We start from the raw sequence: 21,987 nt of genomic DNA, 5'->3' as shown, positions 1-21,987 counted from the left end.
TCCCCAAATCTCATTCATAAGAGGCAACCACTTTTGACTGTTAGTTGTTCCTTCTGGTATTTCCCTGCATATTCTAAGTGGTGTGGATACTCTCCTTACATTTTCTTTCCATTGGAAACATTATCAACTGACTTTTCACTTTAGCAGATACAAGGTTCAGGACCCTAACACTACCCACAGACGTACAAAGTGCTTCCCCGCTTCCCATCCACTTCCTATAGGTGTCTCCTGTGAGAGGCTCAGTGACTAGCCAGCGTCTCCCTTAGTAAGTGATAATGTAAATATTGATCCCAGCTGGGTGTACTATGATTTGTTTCCTTCCCTGGAGTGAGCAATGCCTCTTCCCAGTATGGTCAAATACATCAGGTGGTCCATCTGTCAGTTCCATGTTTGTCTTGGAGAATCTGTCCTCTCCAGGTGGATGGTAGCTCTCCGGCTTGACGCACGGCCGTTGCGTTCTCCAACAGCCTTCCAAGCTCCCCTCTGGGAACTTGCTTCACTCATCTCTCTCCCTCTCCTTCTCCCGCTCCGGTTCTTTATTTCTTTAGCTTGACTCCATCGTGGAATTTGTCCAAGATCTTTCCTGAATCACAGACTCGATAGCAAGTCAGTTTAGTGAAGTTAGTTTTCTTTTTAGGATGGACATGCTTTTTGGAGCTTTGGGATGGCCCAGGAGAGGGTTAGCTCCTACTGAGTGTGTGGCAACTCAAGAAGACCTGGTTCCCGGGCAGCTGGAATGCCATGGAGGAGGGCAAAGGAGATTCCTGTGATGTCTGAGCCAGAATAAACCTCCATGGTCGTAGCTGGATGGGGACGAGACGTGGCTCAGGTCACAGAGGTGTCCAGCCCTCCTCTCACATTCTTTGAGGACGCAGGGAGCTGCCCTCCTGGCTTCCAGCTGAGTCCTTACTGCTCACTCAAGACCCAGCTCCAGCACACCTCCTCGGACCTGGCGCCCTGGGCGGCGGTAGAGCTTTCTTCCCCGCCAAGCGCTAGCGTCGTAGCTCTCCCTGGATTTGCATTTCTGCTTTCTGCTCTAGGTCGGTTAAAGTTGGTGTTTGCATGTGCACGTGCTCGTGCACGAGTGCGTGAGTGACTGTGCACACGCACACACACGCACACAACAGGCACGTTAGACGGGGGAGTGGTCGTCCGGTCTCACTCATCTCCTCTCTCTCCTCCACAGCACCTGGCACACGCCTGGCACATGGTAACTCTTCCATGACTTCCTGTGGTGCGAATGGAGGCTTGTTTGTACAGACTTGCCAGGGTCTGCCTTTAGAAATGACGAACTCTATGTAGAATTTCAGTAAATGTAGTCATTTTGTTCCTCTCCCTCGGGGTGAGTGAAGTAGAATCTGCTATTAGAGTGAATAACGTGTGCACGGTTTTCATGCCTGGCCTCACCCCTTCGTCAGCTTCCTGACCGTCTGCCGTCTCTGCCCCCTCCCGCCAAGCCCCTTCCCGGTACCCAGGCTCCAGTGCACGCACACTGACTCAGCAGCCCCCTGTCATGCCCGGAGAGGCCTGGCCTCCCTGCCACCCGCACATGACACTCCCTCAGGCTGGGACTCTGCCTCTATGCACCCTGCCATCTGCTGCCTCCCCTTCCGCCCCAGAGGACGCACCCAGCAGCCCAGCCCTCTCTTCCCCGGCCTCTGCTGAGCTGCCTAGTCAGGGTCAGAGCAGGGGCCAGAGGAAGACAAGTGGGCTGGGTCCAGGATTCAGAACAGGAGTGGAACCTCTTCATCCAGCCTCAACTTGCCATGAACTTCCAGGAGCAAGAAATTCACCTCGAATGCATCTTGCATCCCTGGGGTCTTGAGGCTGGGGTTATCTTTTGCACCAACACCTCTTGGGACAGGTGGGGGCCTAATGCAGTGACTGGGCGCTTGAGACCCAGCCTTTCCCATCTGCCACTTCTATAGCAGTGCCACTCCCCCAGGCCCCCAAATCCAACCTCTCTGGCTGGAATTTGAGACTATCATGTCTGGCTGTACCGTGAATTAAGTGAAAAGTAGTGTGCTCCGAGGAGGGACCCTTTTGGCATCGGTGTTGAGCACAGATGCATGGCTGTGCTCAGCAACCGTCTGACTTCCTTTGGGACCTGGGCTGGATTCAGAGAGCTGATTCCAGTGCTTTGCAGCAGGACCAAGACTCAACCTTCTAACTCCTGGGCCAGCACACCTTCCCCTGAGCCACGCTGCCATGCTCTACGGCTGTCCTAGTGGTGGGACCAACACACAGATTTCTTTTGAGTCCCAGATGCCACAGTATCTCTCATTATTTTTACCATCACCACACTTCTCCCTCCAAGAAGAGACTGGGCCTAGAAGGCACTGGGGCGCAGGGTGTCCTGACCTGCCTTGGGCTGAGATACTTACTTGGGTTTATTTGTGCTTCTCCCCCGCCCCAAGGGGTCCACATGCTGTGGTGGGTGATGAAATCCCATCCTGGTGGTAGGAGGTGGGCTGTAGGGATCAGCTGCTCTGTCTGCCCGGGATCCTCGGTTCAGGGGCCCTGCGGGGTGCACCAGCGGATGGGAGACTCAGACGGGTCCCTGCTGCTTAGGCCTTCTTTTGTCACCAAGAAGCTCCAACCTCCCTGAGCTCGTCTCTCCAGACATGCTGGGTCAAGGTTATGGGGCAGGGTGAGGGGATAGACAGGAATCCCCGATACAAGGAGTCCTCTGATGGCTCCCACTGCACTCAGAATCAGATCCAGATGCTTTGTCCTGCCAGCCAGGTCCCGAGGAGGACATGAGCCCCAGAGCCTCCCCGGTGCCATCCTTCGACTTGCTCAGCAGATGTGGCCAAACAAGGAAGCTCTGGTGGTTGGTGGGGGGACGGTGAGCACAGGGGGCGCAACTGGAGTGCGAGGTTCCTCAGCCACATGCCTGGCTCGCCTTCCCCTGGTGGTGGCAGAGGATGCGGGGTGGGAAATGGGGCTGTGGCTTCTCACGGTCAGGGACGCCCTCTGTGGCCCAGAAAGGCTTTTCTTTGGCTTCTTGACGAGGTTTGGAGAAATCTGCAGTCTACAGAGATGTCTCATGGTAGAACCCTGTGTGTGTGTGTGTGTGTGTCTGTGTGTGGGAGCATGTGTGTGTGATATACGTGTGCATGTATGTGTGTATGTGTGTATATGTATGAGTGGGGGGGCATGTATGAGTGTATATGTGTGCATGTATGTGTGGGTTTGTGTATTGTGTGTATATGGGTGTGTGTGAGCATGTGTGTGTGTGATATACATGTGCATGTATGTGTACGTGTGTGTGGTATGTGTATGTATGGGTGTGGGGGCATGTATGAGTATATATGTATATGTGTGCATGTATGTGTGGGTTTGTGTATATGTGTGTGTGTGATGGACGTGTAGTGTGGTATGTGTGTGTGCGTGTGTGCATAGGTGTGTGTGTGTGTGTTGGGAGTGGGCTGTGGGGAGGATGAATGCCTTTGGAAGAGGGGGTCTGAGACCTTTAACCTCACTTTGCTGAGAATGACCCTCCGTGGGGTGCGTGAGACAAGAAACCAGCCGGCAGCCTCCCTCTCAAGCCCTCAGAGCTGTTCTTCGCTTCCAGTTACCCCACAGAGCAGGGGCTGTGGGCGGGGCCTGTGGCAGCCTTGCCAGCGTTGACTGAGAGGGCTCCGCCCTGCCCAGGCTGGACCAGCCGGTGTCCTGCAGACAGTGAGGCATCGGTGCCACCCTCCAAGCAGAGAACAGGGGGCCCCCTGTGTGCCAGGCCAGGGTGGGGTGGGCGTGGGCTCTCAAGGTGGGAGACCTCACCCTCCGACAGCTGGGAGTTGGGCACAGGGCCAAGGAAGCGCTCACTTCCCTTTCTCTTGGTTTTAGGAACCAGGCCACGTAGGCAGCCGTTTGCGCCCATCTCTTCCCACACAGACCGGGTGGAAAGGCCTTTCTTTGGTTTAGCGGGACCTCCCCAGCTGGCTCACGGAGGGGCTCGGCTGGGTCCGCACAAGCCTCCCTAGCACTTCAGGAACCCCGCAGGGTGCACACTAGGTGGGAAGTCTGTGCAGACTGGAGACCACTGGCTGCTCCCCGCTGACCCCTTTCCAACCGCAGTACTGAGAGCTAACATGCACTTATGGAGCACTTACTGTATGCCAGATGCTCATCTAGGGGCTTGACATGCATTAACGTATTTAATCCTTCCAACGGGCCTATGAAATGGACACCGTTATTGTGCCCATTTTATAGACCAGGAAACTGAGGCCTAGAGAGGTTAAGTGGCTTGCCCAAGGTCACAGAGCTAGAAAGTGGTGGAGCTGGGTTTACTGAGCCTGATTCTTCCTCCCAGCACTTCTGCAGCGTCACCCTGAAGAGCCGTGCTTAGAGAGAGGACAGAGATGGGGTTCAAGGCAGAGCCTTGTCCTGCCGTAGGTAAAACTCCAGCTTCCACCGGGCTCCAGTGAACCCCGGAAGGGCTTCAGGACTGGGCTGGGGCAGCAGCCCAGGGAGCAGAGTGGGTGGGGGCTCAGCTCCAGTGGGGGAGGGGAGCAGACCAAGTTCACTTCTCAGAAAAGCCCTTGGGGCAGCCACTTCTGCCCTCAACGCACCCGGGCTCTTGGACTGCTCCTGAGGCAGTGCTGCGCCAGCCAAATGTTGCCTTCTTTGCTGGGTGGAGCCCCTGCCGAGACCCCCTTTCCTGTCTGGGAAGCTGGCTGAGTCACTGAGAAGGCCCTGGAGCTCTCTCCTGGCCCTGCCCTCAGTGTCCCTCCAGCCACGCCCTCTGAGCCACCATTCCCCCCAAGGCCCCGGGAATGCAAAGGGGTCTCCCAGCCAGCAGCCTGCGTTAGAAATCTCTCCTCTCCTCCTGACAGAAGGAATCCTGCTCATTTCCTACCTACTCCCTAAAAAACGGCAGGAACTGTGTGCCCTCCAGGCTTTGTCCATTTCCCTGTGAGTTCCAGACCCCCTTCATCTCTTCATTACCCACCCCCTTTTTTTTTCTTTTTGTTTTTGTCTGTGCCATGAAGCATATGGGATCTTAATTCCCTGTCCAGGGATCAAACCAGTGCCCCCTGCAGTGGAAGCGCAGAGTCTTAACCACTGGACCACCAGGGAAGTCCCTCATCATCCACCCTTGAAGGCCCTTAAGCCTCATCTCCCCCGCCCTGGACCCATTGCAGCTGATTTTTCAGACCTAGCCCAAGAGTGAATATTTATTAGGGAGAAAAACAGAAAAATCTTTGGGCCCAGAGATTTTTGCCTCTATTTTCTGGAACCCTGCTTCTGATGAAATCCCTCTATGTTAATGATAAATTTAGGAATCTCACTTAAGTCCATCGGTGGCCTCATGTTAGGGGCAACCAAGGATCTCACTGTAAGAATATGCATCCCCACACCCAATTTTCCAGGCTGGGTAAAACTCCTTGAGTCAGAAATCAAGTCCACCCAGCAAGGTCTGAGCTGCTTGAGGCCCCTAGAAGGGGGTGGGTGGGACAGGAGGAAAGGTAAAGGAGACAGGGGAAGAAAGGTGCAGGGGGAGAGGTCAACTCAGAGTCTGTCATTTCCAGGAGCCCATCACAAACAAGGCAACTTGTCTGAGCCCTTTCTGAATTCCAGAAAGTGTCTGTGAGCATCTACATAAGTGGGGTGTTCAGACCCTAGAACATAGCATGTGCTGGGTTAAAGCAAAATGATGAGACAGGCTTCTGGGAGGACTCGAGAACTTTGGGGAATCTCCAAGAGGAGGCTGGAGGAGGGCCTTCCTAAGGTGATTGGACCACAGAGCCCTTTTGCAGGGGTGGGCAGGGGGGATGCCTGCTTTTTCATCAGTAGCAGCAGGATGCTGATTTAGCAGAAAGATGTCTGGACCAGGACATGGTAGTAGTGGGTGGTGCTCCAGGTCCCACCACAAACTAGCTGGGAGGTCCTTGGGCAAGTCACAGCTCTCCCTAAGCCTCAGCTTCCCCATGAAATGAATCTCATAACTTCAGGCCTAGCTTCTTCAGGGGACCGTTGTGAGAGGGGACAAGAAAATGTGTGGCTGATAACCATGTTGCCTCTGAACAGGCCTGGTAGTCTCACCCCATGAAACTACTGATAAGCCGCTCACAGACCCTCCCTCCCCTAAACTAATCACCAAGGCCCTTATCCCATAGGCATCCAACTGTCTCCACCTACCAGGCCTTCTCCTGATGGGTTTGGGGAGGCTCTGAGGACATTTGAGGAGGCAGATGCAATCAGTCCCTAGGCTTTCGACCATGACCGCCAGCGTTCAACTTAGACAGCACACAATGAAAACCAGTTCAGGCGCAGCCCCAGCGTTACTGGGGATACAGGAGGTGTCTGAGCCGCTGCCTCCTGGGCCTCAGATCCACCCAAGAGACAGCGGGAGTGTGACATGGGGTCGGGCTACACAGCATGTACGGCATGGGCCCGTTGGGAGGCTGTGGCCACTCAGGCCTGGGGCTGGGGGCCGAAGCCCTCCTGAACCATGCAAGAGAGGAGGTGGGATGTGAGCCAGGCCAGAAAGCAGTGCTGTGAATTCAGAGTCTCAGCGAGTGGGCACGAGCCTTCTCAAAGCCTCCCTCCCAGCCTTCCCGATGCCCTGCGTTTGTAAGAGGAATGGCTCCTGGGGTTAAAGGGCCTCTGGAGTGAGTTTCAAATGGCTCGATGTGAAGTGTTTGAGAACCACTGGGGTGCACTAGTTTAGTCTGGACATTCACCACCACCACTGTTCTCATCTGTACCGGCATCATTATTACCACCGTCATCGCCGTCACCACCAGCACCATGACCAACGCTCTCATCACCACCATCAATTCCACCAGGACCTCCGCCCCCATGACTATTACCACCACGTCCAGCCACCATCACTACCAGCTTTACCATCAGCACCACCATCCACTTCATCACATTTTCCACCTGCCTTTGATCACACAGAGATAAGATGATAACGTCCAGCCACTAGCACCTCTCCCCTTGTAACCGTCTGCGCCCCAAACATTCATCGTCACGTCTGTTGGCTCATAATCAAAGAGACCAACCAAAGCCTGACCAGATATCATACTAGGCTGAGCACACGTTCTGGTTTGTCCACAACAGTTCCAAATCATGCCTGTTGTCCCTGCTTCATTATTCACGGCTCCCCTCTTTCACTGTCAGCTACGTTTCCATGACATTATATTGTCACCCTAGTTTAAGACCACATCCCGCTTCTGATTGAGTCCCACGAAGACTAGCACCCCAAGGATGCTGACCTGGAACAGACCCTGGCGGGAAAACTAGGAGGGTGAGATACCCCCCGCCAGGCATCGATAACTAATGGATGCCCCTGCCTCCCCCTCCCTTGCCTTTCCGCTGCTGCACCGGCCCCCAGGAAACCCCTGAGAAAAGAGGAGAACGGCACCGGCGTTGCTGAGTATCCCATGACCGCCTCGCACAGCAACAAAGGGGTGGACGTGAACAGCGCCGTGGTGTGAGTCTGCAGGCCCTGGGCCGCTGGCCAGAGGGGCACCTCGGCGGCACTAGTGGACACAGGAAAGCAGGTGGACACGAGCTGACACTGGGCTTGTCGGGACTTCATTGCCTTGCAGGCCTCGAGCCTCCCGAAGGAGAAACCATACTCTGCCCAGCCTCGCCCCTGGTCAGTCCATGGGCAGGGGCAGCGGACGCCATGCTGAGCCAGGCTCACCTGCGTGCAGCACCCGGGGCAGCGCTGCCACCCGCGGCCCCGTCTCTTCCTTGTCTTGCGTTTGATCCGTTGACTGTCTCCGGGCTGCTGTCTAAAGCACACGCTCTGAGCAGGCAGGGAGTCTGTCTGCTGGGGCGGGGAGGCATCCCCCTTTAGCCAAAAGGAAACCTCTCCTCCTCCCCAGGAAGCCCGCCTGCTTCTTCCTTGACCAAGCTGTTCCCAACAGAAGCCATGGGCGCATCCGTGAGACGTCCCCGTTCAAAGGTGCTTCCCACACATCTGTCCGCCGCCCCATCTGCAGCTGTCTCAGTCTTCAGGGCCTGTCTTCTCCCTCCCGTCCCCACCGACGCCTGGGGCCCCTGTCTGCTGACCCCCTGCCACGGAGGGCCGTGAGCGCAGCCTGCTGAGTCCCCTCCGGACCCAGCAGAGGGGCCCATTCACACCCCGGGGTGGAGTCTGGCCGTCCAGGGAAAAACGACTCACTGAACCTCAGGCCCGGGGCCCGGGAAGAACAAGGGGCCACTACGCCTGTCCTCAGATTCATTCCCCCACCTGACCCTCAGAGGAACCAACGCTTCCACGTGAGCCAGGCCCTGCCTTGCCCCCGGCAGAGGCCACCACCTGTGCCATACCCACTGCCGGCCCTCTGGGCTGGGCCCACCCTGCCTGGCGCTGGGGCCCCTGATGCTCCCCTGAGGCCTGGTACCCAGACCCTTCCCTGAGAGTCCCCAGGCCTCCCGTCGCCCAGAAGGAGGCAGTGTTCTTCCTGTGGCTTGCTTTGAATGTCTCTTATGTTCTAAAAGCGCTGAACCCTCCGGAGTGGTTGGTAGATGAAGGGAAGAAAAGGAGATGTGAGGAGAGGGACCCTCCAGGCCTGGTGACCTCCATCTACTGGCCCGGTGACCCCCATCTGCCAGCCTCTTTGGCAGGCGGCCACCTGCCCCGTGGGCACATTGCTAGGCCCTTGGGGACAGCAGCCTTGTGGTTCTGCACAGCCCGTGCGCTGGGAGAACACGCCCCGTGGTTCCCTCACTGCCCACACACCTGCTGAGAAGGGACCCGACCCAGCCAGCGGCTCCCCTGGCTGGCTATGTAGGGACTTAGCCTGGGGACCCTGACCGCCTCCTAAGCCATCAATGTCGTTCTCTGGGGGGTGTTTGGGCCACAGGTGAGACTTTCCCATCCAGGGGAGACTGATAGACTGAAAACCAGTCCCCATTTGGGCTGAACCTTGAAACATCCATTGTCCAGGAGCCCTGGTGCCCACAGAGTTGTCTGTGGGCCGAGCGCAGGGGAAAAGGTGAGTGCGCTGTGACCCTGACCCAGGTCCTGCTCCCAGGTCAGCGGGTACAGGCTGAGGACAGGTCCAGGGCAGACTCTCCCAGAAAGGATTTTTCCTGCTTTTCCATTTTCCCCGTGCCTTGAGGCCTGAGTGTGGGTGTGGATTGGATTTTGCCCTCCCTGTTCACCTTAGCACAGGGCCACCTGTGGCCTTCATCCCTGGTGAGCACTTGACAGTACTCATGGTTCATGCCCTCCAGTTCCCAAGGATGCAGATCTGGGTGACAAGCAGGCCAGAGGCTGTGGGTCCTCGGCGGGGCACACCCCACCCCAGCGCACTTCCCCCACTGCCTGCAGGCTCCTGCTGAGTCCCCCCTGATCCCTGAACAGAGACCCAGGCAGGACCCCAGCCCTAAGCACACGCCATCCTGGGTTCGGAAGTGATAGGAGAACACCTTCAGCCAGAGGGAAGGATCCGGGCTAAGGGATCGTGGAGTGCTGGACAGCCAGTCTCGGGGGGACCCCGAGGGGGGCAGGTCACAGCCCGGCTTTCGCACAAACCTACTGGTCCACCTTCCCCAACCTGAGCTTAAACTTAGGAGGCCCGGATTTTGCAATTAACCTAATCCTCCAGCCCCGGCGAGGCTCCCCACGAGGAACCCCGGTGGACCATCCATCCATCACTCTGGGGCCAGTATCCCCTTCCCTGGAGACACACAGCCAGGGCTCCATGAAAAGCTAACGTTTGTGCGTACATTCCCCCAAATTGGGTTTGTCAAATCTCCTCTCACCCGTTAGTGAAAACTAAGAGAAGGGCCCAGTTTTTAAAAGAGAATTCACTTGAGAACAAACCCAGAACCGGCCATTTGGAAGACAGCTCTCACGGGTGCAGGGGGAGGGCCCCACTGGATTTTCAGCTTAAGCAACAGAAGCAACCCTAAAACGACCCCAGCCTGGTGTTTGAGCTTAGAACTTTAATTTAAGGATTGTATCGGCAGGCCCTAAACACGGACCAATCCTCAGACTAGTCTGAACTTTAGAGAACGAAATGCACATTCCTTCTCTGCATTTTCTCAAATAGATATTTTTCAACCGTCTCCTAGTTGAGCCCAACTTTAGAGTGGCATATAGATCTCCCAGAGTTTTCAGGTGTTCCTTAGAAGCTTCTAAAGCAAGTTTTGGAAGAAAGACCAATAGCTGTAAAAATATAGACATATATATTATATATAGTTATATATATATTTAAAGAGATATCTATATCTATATCTATATATAATTACTGTACTCTCTGAATCTGTACAAAGTATGATGTAAACAGCCCAGGTAGCGTGAGATATCTAATGCATGAATGTAAATACCCCGAGACCTGCCTTCCTAACCGTGTGCCGAGAGTACCTGGGAAGATGGCTCTTATTCCCAGGAGTTCTGTCTCAATGGACAAATACACGCATCGGTGCCATCTTGCCCACCAACAAGCCACTGATGTCGACTCTGCTGAGATGTTGCACAGGAAGCAGGACCGGCAGCGCTGGGTGGGCTCCATGCTACTTATGAGGAAGAAAGCACCATGCCTTTTTATTTTCAATAAAAATATACTTATAAAGATGGCTGTCAGTGGTCATTTGTGGCGGAGTGGGGAAGGAGAGAGCGGACTGAGTGTGGTGGTGTGGTCCTTCCTTGAGGCCCTGCTATAGACCCAGGTACCTTGAATACCTGGCTGGCCGTGGTACTTTGCTTGCCTGCTTTCTATGTGGTTTTATCGTAATGCCCCGAGGCTGGCATTTGTGGGGATTCCAAGGTATCAAGCTTTTCCCTCATCCCCAACCCGGCCATCTTGATCCTTGACTCAATTGAGAGGAGGGTGGCCAATCATCCTAGTTCGCCTGGGACTGGGGGGTTTTCCTAAAATATGGAACATTCAGAGCTGAAACCGGAAAAGTGCCTGGCGGACTGGATGAGCCAGTCACTCTAATTTGACGAGTGCTCCCGGGAATCATGGGGGGCAAGAATCAGCGGGCCACGCTGGAGGGGAGACGGGTTACTTCTGTGGCCAGTGAAGGGCCTCCAACTATATCTACCCCCGGGTCTAGAGCTCGGCCCCCAGGGTCAGTCTGCAGCTGCTCAGATCACTGTGGTGTGGCCTACCCTGCGCCCCCAAGCAGAGGGACCGCAGCTCCAGCAGGAGCAGCCCTCTTTCCCTGTGCTTTTGGAGAGAAGAGGCTCCCGTGTGATGGGCCAGGTGGGATGGAGAAAGAAAACAGTTACCCCTGCAGCATCATCGTTCTTATCCGAGGAGTGAGGAAACAGCTTGGAGACGGGGTCACAGCCAAGGTCACACAGACACAGGAAAAGGGTGGGACTGGGGTTTGCACCCAGACTTGGGTGTCTTCAGCATGCAGCCACTGGACACGACTGAGGGGGCGCCCAACCCAGACTAGCTCCCCACAGTTGGGCTGCTGCTGGACCCCATCACCTCTACCTGGGTTCCCCACGGCTTCAGAGTCAGCTGCATGGAGGCAATTGGGAGGCCCCTGTGTGCCCGGAGTTGGGGGCCTGGAATTTCTCCAAGCTGACAGCCCAGGGGGATGTCGGCTCAGTGCAGCGGCTCCGGAGGAAAGGGTCTGTGTCTCAGGCATCTGGGGGCAGGGCAGCGGAGGGGAGCCGTGGAAGTCCCTGCTGAGAGCCAGGAGGCTGTCATCTCGGTGGCACACCCCCCGACCTCCACCTGGGATTCCATGAGCTGCCATTTGCCGAAACTGGACACGTGTCCTGGCAGACAGTAGGCGCACGGTGGGTGGTGGCCACCATTGCTGTCACTGTCACTGCTGTCATTAATAAAAGGCTGCCACCCAGGCCACAGGGAGAGTTCCTCCGCCCACTGGCCACCTACCCGTGTCCCCTCTTGGGGGCTGGTGAAGATTTGGTGGGGCACCTCCAACCTCGTACTTGCTCCCGAGCACCCCAGCCTGGCCAGACTCACAGCAGCAAACCCCGAGGCCAGCAGGGCGTGAGGCGGGGAGCACCAGGCCTGGGTGTGAGGCTCTGCTGACCCCTGCAGGTGCCCCGTGGGCAGGAAGCAGCACCAGCCTAGGAGAGGACAGGTGCTGGGGAGCCGTCAGCCCAGAGCGGCAGAGTCCCCCGGCCACTTCCCGTCTCCACCCCGCCTTTCTGGGGCTTTTGGCCACGCTTCCAACTCCAGACGGAGACCAACACGGCAAACAACAGCGGGTGCTCCGGCCGCCTGCCAGCCCCGTGCCCACCCGTGAGCCTCGCCCCTCGTGCTCGGGCTGCCGCCACCCAGGTGTGGGACACGGTGGGATCCACAGGTGACCGCGGTGGCCGCACGGAGCTGTGCTGGAATGACTGCCCCTGGCCAGTGGGGGGCAGCTCTTCCTCCTTGCTTCCCTCAGACTCCGCGCTGAGACTCACCGTGTGTGACATCTCGGGAGATGGTCCTGTGAGGTGGAGGGAGCAGTGGCACGTGATTCCCGGTGACGGCCTCACTGCGGCCTCTTCTTCGGCCATGCCCACCCACCCCACCTGCCTAGTGACCGGCCCCACTGGACCTCCACTTCCTTCCTCCACCCTCCCCTGCAACCCACCCCCGCCCAGGAGGGAGCCGTTAAGCTCCCTCCTCCCTCTTCCCAAAGTAGCTGTCAGGAAAGCGCCTGAAAACTTCCTTGACATAGTAGTTTTGATGCCCTGTCTCCTGTTTCCATCCCTGGCACAAACCGTGCCACCAGCCCAGACTCCAGGCGCCGCTGTGACTGCCCTTATCCAGCACATCCGACCCCTCGGGCCACGCCCCCTCCCCATCCTCTGCTGGGGAGCGGCTCTCCCGAATGTACATCCTCAGGCTCCTGACTTCAGCTGTCAGTCATTGGCTCATTCATTCCGTCATTCCCCAAATACTTACAGCGCATCTGATACGTGGCAGGCAGCACACTGGACACTGGGGTTCAGCTTCCCCGATGCTTGAGGTCCCAGCTCGTCCCCGCCCTCAAATCCGGCGGGTCCCGCCCTGGCCCTCCAATCGGCTGTCCAGCCCCACCTCCGCTGTCCCCACCCCCAGCGCTGCTCCCACTCCCCACTCTCCCCAAACACTGCCTCATTCCATCCAGCCTCGGTCTGCCCACAGGAACTTCCTCAAACCTACCCCGCTGACGGCTAGGGACCGCGCCCTGGCCACGGTCTCTGGCCTGGCCGCCCTTCCCCGGGCCATCCCACACCGCTGCCCCCAGCGCCACTCCACGTGCACACCTCCCCGTCTGCAGGTTTCAGGCTCCCCTCCCCCACCCCTTGGCTTGGCTGCATGGCCACATCGGATGTGCTGTGCAGATCCCCTCAGAAGCTGCCTCTTCCCTGACCACATGGACCAAAAGCCCTCAGGTGCATGGAGCCCAGTGACTTCTGCCTTCTCTGGACGGCACAGGCAGCCCTGCGTGCACAGCTGTCATGTCTGCCCTCTCCCGTGGACACTTCCAGAAGCTTCCTCCTCTCTTGTGTGAACCTGTCAACCCCTGGAGAGCCTGCGTCCGCTCCTAGCCTAGGTGTTGACCATGCTGTGTCCTGGGGATCCAGAGAAACAGGATAGGGCCCCACCCCCAGGAGCAGTTTGGTGGTGGCGATGCAAACAGACTGTGACACCAGTGTGGAGATGCAGGGACACCCAGGGTCGACTTCCCAGCACGTCACATACATCGTCTCTTTGGATGCTTCCTGCAAGCCTAGGAGGATGTAGATCATCCCTATTTCACGGAAGAGTAAACTGAGGCTCAGAGAGGTTCAGAGGGGTTCAGTGGCTCACCAAGGGTCAAAAAAGCAGTAAATGGCAGAGCTGAAATTCAGACCCAGTTCTGTGTGGCTATAAGTTCTAGGCCCTTCCAACCCAGACAGGCCCTCAGATTTCAAATGGTCCAGTCCAGATAGATTTACACCCGATGATCTTCCCAGCTCATGAAAAGCAAAGAGGACACTCAGCCTCCCCAGCCCCTGGAAGCTGGAGTCAGGGATTCATGGATCTAACATGCATCAATTTTTGTGATTTCTTTTTTTTTTTCATCAAAGTATAGTTGGCTCACAACGTTGTGTTAATTTCTGCTGTACAGCAAAGTGATTCAGTTCTACATATATATATATCCTTTTTAAAAAATATTCTTTTCCATTATCGTTTATCATAGGATACTGAACATAGTTCTCTGTGCAATATAGCAATACAGTAGGACCTTGTTTTTTATCCATTCTAGATATAAAAGCTTCCATCTGCTAACCCCAAACTCCCACTCCATCCCTCCCCCAACACTCTCCCCCTTGGCAACCACGAGTCTGTTCTCTATGTCCGTGACTCTGTTTCTGTTTCACAGATAGGTTCATTTGTGGCATGTTTTAGATTCCACATATAAGTGATATCATATGGTATTTGTCTTTCTCTTTCTGACTTACTTCATTTAGTACTAACATGAATCAATTAACATGTGATTCTGGCGAGTCCTCTCCCCTCTCAGAGCCTCAGTTTTCTCACCCGTAAAATAAGAGTTATAATCCCTGGCCAGCTACTTCTCCAGGATGTGCACATGGAAGGGACTGGAAGGGTCCCAGCATCACCGGATTGAGGTCACAGCAGTTGGGTCCTCATTCCAGGCCTGCAGGAGCCTGAAGCTCTCCAGTCCTCTGTACCCATCCCTTGGGGACTTACATCTGGCTCCAGACTTCAGACCCTTCAGGGTTGCCCCTGGTCCCCAACAAGCCGGCCATCACGTGACACCCAGTCGCTGCTTCCTGGGTCTCCACAGAAGATTCTCCAAGTCCTGTGAGACATTCATGTATGGGACGACTTTAGTGGGGCTCTGTGCAGGTGGGTGAGGGGAAAATGCCCTCTCAGTCTGTACTGGCACCTGGGCCCTGAGGATGCCCCCAGCCCCAGGGAAGGAACCAGAGATGGGCCTGAGACCCAGGCGGCCCCTCCTTTCTCAGTCTTCGAGAAGGCCCCGCCCCAGCCATGTGAGCCACAGACTTGGGGGGACCCTCCACCAAAGGTGGGGAGCCCACGCCAGGCCCCCCAGGGGTAGTAGGGGCTCCCTGAAACCAGAGGGGCCTGCAGGGCTGCCCAGAACAATATGAACGGGGGCCCTGGACCTCCTGAAGCCCCTTGGCTGATGCAAACAGCCTGCTTCCCGCCAGGCCCAGCTGCCATTGGGTGTGGGTGCCTGAGCCACCCTTGGCCTCACATTTGATGGCTCTCTGTGGGTGGCCGCGTGGCCTCAAGAGGGTCTTCCTGGGACGGCTTCTCAGGGACAGGAAGCAGAATCCTGCCCCCACAAGGTTGCACTGGGCTCTCATCCTCCTTGGCCCCTGGTGGGCATCGTCACCACTGCCTTGGCTGCAAGGTCGGTCATTCAGAGTCATTCCCTCAACAGAAGCCCTTGACCTTTGACCTCAGCCCTGTGCTCCTGCCCTCATGCCACATCTCTGTTTCTTCCACTACGTTTCCTCAGGGGGATGGGGGTCCTTTCCTGTCGGCTAACCACAGCCAGAGCCATCTGGGGCCAATAGAGAAGCTCTTCTAACAGTGAAGCCCAGAAGGGACAGGGTTCAGGCTTAGCTCTCTTCTCGCAGGAGCTTCCTGAGGGAAAGCATCCTCCTTTTTTTTTTTTTTTTTTTAACAAAGACAGACACAAGCCACCCTTTCCCAAAGGAAATGAGTGTCTACTGACTCCCAGCTAAGAGGGGCCTTCAGGAATTCCTCCCAGAGCAAAGAGGTAACTTGCTGTCTCCACCGTTAGAACTAGAAGAAATCAGGAGCTTCTGTTTGTTGTTCCTCATGTCCCCACCCTACACCCCTTAATTAAAAAAACAAAATGTCTTCCTTTCCAGACTTGCTGATACATGAGGATGATGCAATTATGAAAAGGGAGTCAGGCAAGGCCCCCCTCCAAAGAAAGAGGCGCTCTGATGGTGGGCGGGATGTCTGAGTAGGGGGCACTGCACCCCTGATGTGAGTGCAGCCCAAGGAAGTCCAATCCCTGCCCAGGAAGACAGAGGGGTCCAGAGGATCGTGACGACACAGCTAAGCACACAGACGATCGCCAGTGAGGCCGCTCTGAACCTGTCCTCAGAGAGTAGGGCTGAGGAGGGTCTGGTGGAAGGAGCCCTTGTTCTGTGGAATTCCAGGGGGGCTGGCTTCATGTCACTGACTTTTGCCTGGAGGTTTGGCCTCAACCTTTCAAATGGGACGTATTCTCAGAGGTAAGTCTGTTCTCTCTGAGAACTTAATTTTCGATTTCATTCTTAGTCAAACTTAAAAAAAAAGGGTAATAAACATGTCTGGATCATAGGAATACATACTGAGATTTCAGGCCCACATTTGTGTTCACCGCCCGGTGACGACAAACAGCACCATTTTAGTCGTCGTGGGTGATGAGAAAAGAAGGCGGCTGGGCGCCACGGCTGGCTGGCCTCCCCGCTGCCTGGCCTCTCCATGCAATCCCCCTCCTCTGTCTGCCACACCCTCCCAGAGAGCTCATCCAGTCCTGGGCTTCACACCCCATCAAACATGCATGACTCCCACGTTTGTACCTCCGGTCCCCACTTCCCAATCATCCCCAGACCTGAGTGCGTCCAAGTGCACACTTGCTGTACGCGGGCATCTCATCAGAGCCCGGAAGGACTCCTGGCTCTCTCCTTACGACCTCTCGTCACCCCATCGTCCCCACCTCCACACCTGGCCTCTTCACCACCACTGTTCCTCAGCCCAAACCCTGACAGTCAGCCTTTACTCCTCTTTGCCTCTTAAAAGGGACATGTTCTCAGGGGTGATCCGGCAAGTCCTATCCACTCGGTCTCTAAAACACTTAAATCCATCTGCTTAACTCGGCCCCGACCACCCCCATCCAAGCCACCATCACTTCCTGCCTGGACTACGGTGACAGCCCCTGCCTGGGCGCTCTGCTTCCACCCCTGCCGCCCCCAGGATCGTTCCCACAAAAGCCAGGGGGATCCTTACAAAACCCAAGTCAGACCATACGTGAGTTAAAAACCTGCCCATGACTTTTTTCATACTTCAACGCCACGCTCCGTGCACTGGCTCACGAAGCCCGTCCCGACCTGGCCCTGCTTCTCCTGCACCCGCTCCCCGCCACCTCTTCCCTTCCGTCACCCTGGCCTTCCTGAGCTCCTCCCGTGTGCCAGCACCTTCTCATTTTAGGTCTTTCCAGCCACGCTTTCCCTGGTTATCCCCGTGGCTTTCTTCAACCGGCCCCAGTCCTTCTGTAATCTGTCGCCTTAGCAGTTTATTTTCAATAGAGCACTTCTCGCCAGCTAAGGACGCTCGTTGAGAAGTGTATGCATTTCCTGTCTTTCTCCTCCCACGTGCATATAAAATGCGTGAGGACAGGAGCCTACTCTGCTTTGGGGTCTTCGTCATTGCCAAGTCTCTAGACCCCCAGTGTGACTGACACCAGAAATGTTTGTAGGATTACTTGATTAATTCATTGCGGGTTACAAACTTAATACCGTACACACAGCGTCAAGAAGAGGACGCAGCACTTTATTTCCCAAAACTGTTCAGAGTCCCCACCTCACTGGGTGTAGGGGGTTGCGGCGGTAGAAAAACCCGAATTTGCACATTGATGGTGTTGGGGCCTCTTCTGGTTTAACGAGTTTCTTTTGGATGACTCTGTCTCTTGGGACAGATACTCAAACTGTGAGCCATCTCCTCGGTCCGGCTCCCCTCCAGGAGGCTCCCAGGTGTGCCCCTGAGGGGGTGTCCGTGGTCTCGGGCACAGGCAGAGGCAGGTGCAGACCACGTGGTACCTTCGGGGTCCTGGCAGGTCTCGTGGCCGGCCTGGGCTGCTTCCGGGACAGGTGACTGCAGAACTGTGCCTGGGCCCTTCCGGTCTCCGAGGGTGACGGCGCCTCCAGCTGCAAATGTCCACGTTGTGGCAGGCTCTTTCTCCTGACCATAGGCCCTGCCCATCTTCCTGCCCTCTCAGCTCCAGCCACGGGGACTCTGGAACCTGCACGCTCCCGCAAGCCGGGAGAGAGCTGCCGGAACTGGGTGCCGGATTCTAGTTGCAGCCCCGAGGCTGCCCAGGGCTGCCGGCTCTTCTTCTGGGGGCTTGTGCACCACCACGTGGTGGGGCTCCCTGGGACATTCCCATCAGGGCATTTCTACAATGTTCTCACCCCCAGCAGGGAAGCTGCCGACATGCCCACCTGGCCTCTCTGCCCCGCCCTACATTTGTCTCCCTTTTTCTTTGGCCAACAGTCCACTAGGGTCCAGAAGAGGCGGGCTCTCCATTCCCTCATCCTGTGTGACCAGAACTTTCCCTGCGTCTGAACCCCCTCCCACCCACGCCATCCATGGAGCTAGGCTGGGGAACGCGATTTCCTGGAGAAGAACAAAAGACATATCCATTTATTATTTTCAAAATATCATCCCCATTACAAACACAGGGATGTGTTCGCACCATGTGAAGTCCCAGTGTTGAGAGAACACACCATATGCAGGAGGATTTCCCAGTTGCTCATTCAAACAGAGAAACGCGGGGGAGCCTTGAATCACCACATGCAGCCCAGCAGCGTAGGAATGCCGCATTCCAAAGGATGGGAGCCAAGGTCCCATTGCAAGCTGTGATTTCATCTCAGCAAAACACCAGCTGTCACATGGCATTACAGTTGGAAGAAGACATGGCTGCGTGAATGCCGGCTGCTTAGCCCAGAGCCTGGCATTCCCAGGAGTAGCGAGGGTTCCTTACAGTCCCACTCTTATTCCTGTTTACGACTCCCTCTCTGTGCTAAGTACCTGACTGACATCATTTCATTTACTCTTCACAAAAAACGTCAACAGAGAGGAATTAGCATCTCCATTTTGCAGCTGATGAAACTGAGCCTTAGCGAGATGAAGTACTTGCCGGTGGTCATAGAGCGGGTCGGCGGGAACGTCCGCAACTGACCTGGCTGCAGAGCCTGTGTGTGTTCCCCTCCAGCTGCCCCCCCAGCCCTGAGCCCAGCATTGGGCTCTCTAGCTGAAGGCTCTGGGCACACCGTGCACCACCATCCCCCAGCACCCCACCTGGGCAGCGTGATTGTCCTCACCTGGAGTGTTTCTGTCCTTCACGCCTGATTACTTGCTTGTTCCTTTCTTTTCCAAGTGGCCACTTGAAGGAGCGGAAATCAGGGCGTCTGCCAGGCAGCCCCGGGAGGCTCCCCTCTCCACCGGCCTGCGGGCGGGGGCCTGTCTGGACTGCATGATTAAAAAGCCAGTTCTTTGTTGGACCAGATCCGTGCCTTCCGCCAATGTCCCGTGCACCCTGCAGGGAAGAGCTGCTGCCAGGGCTCACCTTGGAGGGATCAGCCCTGACTCAAAATGAGGTCGAACTGATGGGTTGGGCTGTGGAGGGGACCCATGGCCATGCAGATGGTGGGGTGGGGGGCAGTGATGCCAGGGAGAGGTGGGCCACTGTTGGGCCGAGAGCACGGCCCCAAGTCCTGCTTGGCCACTGACTCGCTGGGTGACACTGGGTCAATCCCACCCCCTCTTAGGCCCGTAAAATGAGACGGTCGGTCTAAACTGGGTGGCAAACTCACAAGCCTGCAGGGTGGAGCAGGTGAATGAGTGAAGCACCAACTCGGAGGCAACAGGATTTCTGCCGAGAGGCTGTGGGGTCTTCCTGCTTGGGAGGCAGAGGTCAGTAGTGGGAAACGGTACAAAACTGGAGACTGCATGCTCTAGCGGAAGTATTCAAACTGAAAGGGGAAATGGAAAATTCAAGCTCATCAAACAAAATATGCTGTGGGCCAAGTTTCACCAGCAGGCTGCCGGCTGCTGACTTCTGGTCTATGTGAGTCTAGGTTACCTTGCGGTCAGGTGAGTAGCAAAGGACTCTACCTATCATTGACCTGCCAGAATTATGTAGTAGAAAGAGCCAAGGCTTTGGAGGCAGACGTATCTGGGTTCAAAGTTTGCTCTGCCTCTTACTGAGTGACTCCTGCAGATATTGTCTCTCTGTGCCTCAGTTTCCTCATCTGTAATATGGGGTTAATAACAGAAGTACCTGCCTCACATCACTGTTGAGAAGACTGAATGAGAGTACTGTATCTAAAGTGCCTGACGTGCAGTAAGCCCACGCAGAGGGTAGCTATGATTATGTGAATTAGGGGCAAGTCTCAACAGGGCTGAGTGAACTCAGACCCCTAAGAGAGTTCATCATCCCAATCTGATGAATTCAGAAAATTGTATTCTTTGCCATAAAACTATTATATTCAGTGGGAAACTAAATGTGATTTAATTTGTGAGCTATAATTTTTTGGCAAATAAATGAATTCCCAAAGTAAAGGAGAAAATGCCTTTGTCAGATGAAGTGACAGTGGCTCGATGGAAATTTCTTATAGATGATTAATAAACAGAGAAACCAACAAGACTGAGCTTCCTCCAAAAGAGCCCTCAGATTGCTTTATCCCACGCTCTTGGCACATTTTAGCCAAGAGGCCAGAATCCAAAAAAGGGAGAGAGAAATTAACATTTCCTGAGTGAAGCTCTGATGAAGTCAGATGGCCTTCTGGTCCTAATGCTACTACTGCCAGCTTGACCTTGGGTGAGTCATTTAACTTCTGGGCCTCAGTTGCCTCACCTGCAAAGTGGGAATATTAACGGGGAAGAGAGGGCTAAGAGGAGTAAAGATAATGTTTGTGAAGTGCTTAACACCTAGTAGATACTCAGTAAACGGTGGCTCTTGTGGTTTCTCTGGAACCCCCTTCAGAAGAGGCTCACTGCTGTCAGTGGGAGGAAATGGCCAGCCTCTTACTGATAACACTTCCTCTCCCAGAGGGTTTGACTCTCATAAAAACATAGTTTGGTTCTATTCCATTGAGTTCCAACCACTCCCTTCATCCTTCTTAAGACCATTACTGTTAAAACACCCAATTGCCCAAAATACATAGTTGCAAATTAATTCTATTAAAGAGGTATATTAAATGATCTGCATTGTCCGATTAATGCCAGAAGCCCTTGAGTCCCAGCTCACGAAAGAGTCCTGGTGGATAACCCATCTTCTCTGATCCAATCCAACCTTATTTGTCCTGTTGTAGCTTGGAAATGGAGACGAAGTTGCTGCAGTCACTTGGCCTCAGATGAGACTCTTAGGGAAGAGAGTTGCTGAAAATATCCCATTGTCAGGCAGAATGACACGCTTGTAAAGAACGGCACACAATGGAGACTGGACACCCTTGGTTAATGAGCGTGTTTCAGCTCCCATGGGTCCTGTAGGTCTTGCTTCTGAGGGACTGGCTGAAGGAAAAACCAAACGAGCCTGCAGCTGTGAGCTGTCCCCTCGTTTGGTCTTCATAAGGTGGCACAGGTTTCCTTGGAGGTCCATAGAGTCTGGTACAGTCTCCCAAGCACCACCTCAGTCCTCCACTCGTTTGCACTTTCCATCCCCCCAGGGAGATGGGTAGACAGCTCCATTTTACAGTTAAGGCAAAACAGAGGTCCAGAGAGATTTAATAACGTGTCCAAGGTCACCCAACTAGTAAGAGGCATGCTCACTGCAAACAATCATGGAATCTATGTATTTGCAGATTCTGGCCCATTCCACCCTTGGGAGTCTCAGAATGTTCTTTTCACATCCTGGAACCAGTGGGATTCCGTGAGGGAAGGAAAACGGAATTTACTCCTGGCTCTTCTCCAAGCCAATAATCAGAACTGGCCAAATCTGGATTGGAGTCTCTCTGCTGTCAGAGCTGTCAGCCGGGGCTGGAGTGTGGGGTAGCAGGAGTCTATATGGACCGTGGTCGAGAGCACAGTCCCTGGGGTCAGACAACCTGGGGTCCTGTTCCAGCCCTGCCTCTTACTAGCCGTAGACCTTGGGCAAGGAGCTGTACTTCTCTAGGCTTTAACATGAGAATAAAAACAGTAACCGATAACTTTTATTGAGTGCTTACCATGTGCCCGGCATTGCTTTAAGCTCTCTCCTTGCATTCTCTATTTCGTCATCTCAACAACCCTATGAGGTAGAATGTGTCACTGTCCACATTTTACAGATGAGGAAACA

General features: G+C 55.0%; 1 protein-coding gene across 1 annotated transcript in view; it reads left to right on the top strand.

Moving 5' to 3' along the window:
- PRIMA1 (proline rich membrane anchor 1) overlaps positions 1 to 7,735 on the top strand; it is a gene marked incomplete at its 5' end in the record, with an annotated part of 58,878 nt that extends 51,143 nt beyond the window's left edge. Inside the window, one exon of the mRNA XM_082618454.1 lies at positions 7,343 to 7,735. Within this exon, the coding sequence (XP_082474580.1) occupies positions 7,343 to 7,445 (103 nt within the window). The 3' untranslated portion in view covers positions 7,446 to 7,735. The remainder of the gene's footprint in view (positions 1 to 7,342) is intronic.
- Between the last annotated feature and the right edge of the window lie 14,252 nt (positions 7,736 to 21,987).

Source organism: Mesoplodon mirus (assembly GCF_964341445.2).
Source record: "Mesoplodon mirus genome assembly, chromosome: 4".
Lineage (NCBI taxonomy): Eukaryota > Metazoa > Chordata > Mammalia > Artiodactyla > Ziphiidae > Mesoplodon > Mesoplodon mirus.
Note: the sequence above shows the minus strand (reverse complement) of the source record. Positions and strands in the feature narration are given on the sequence as shown.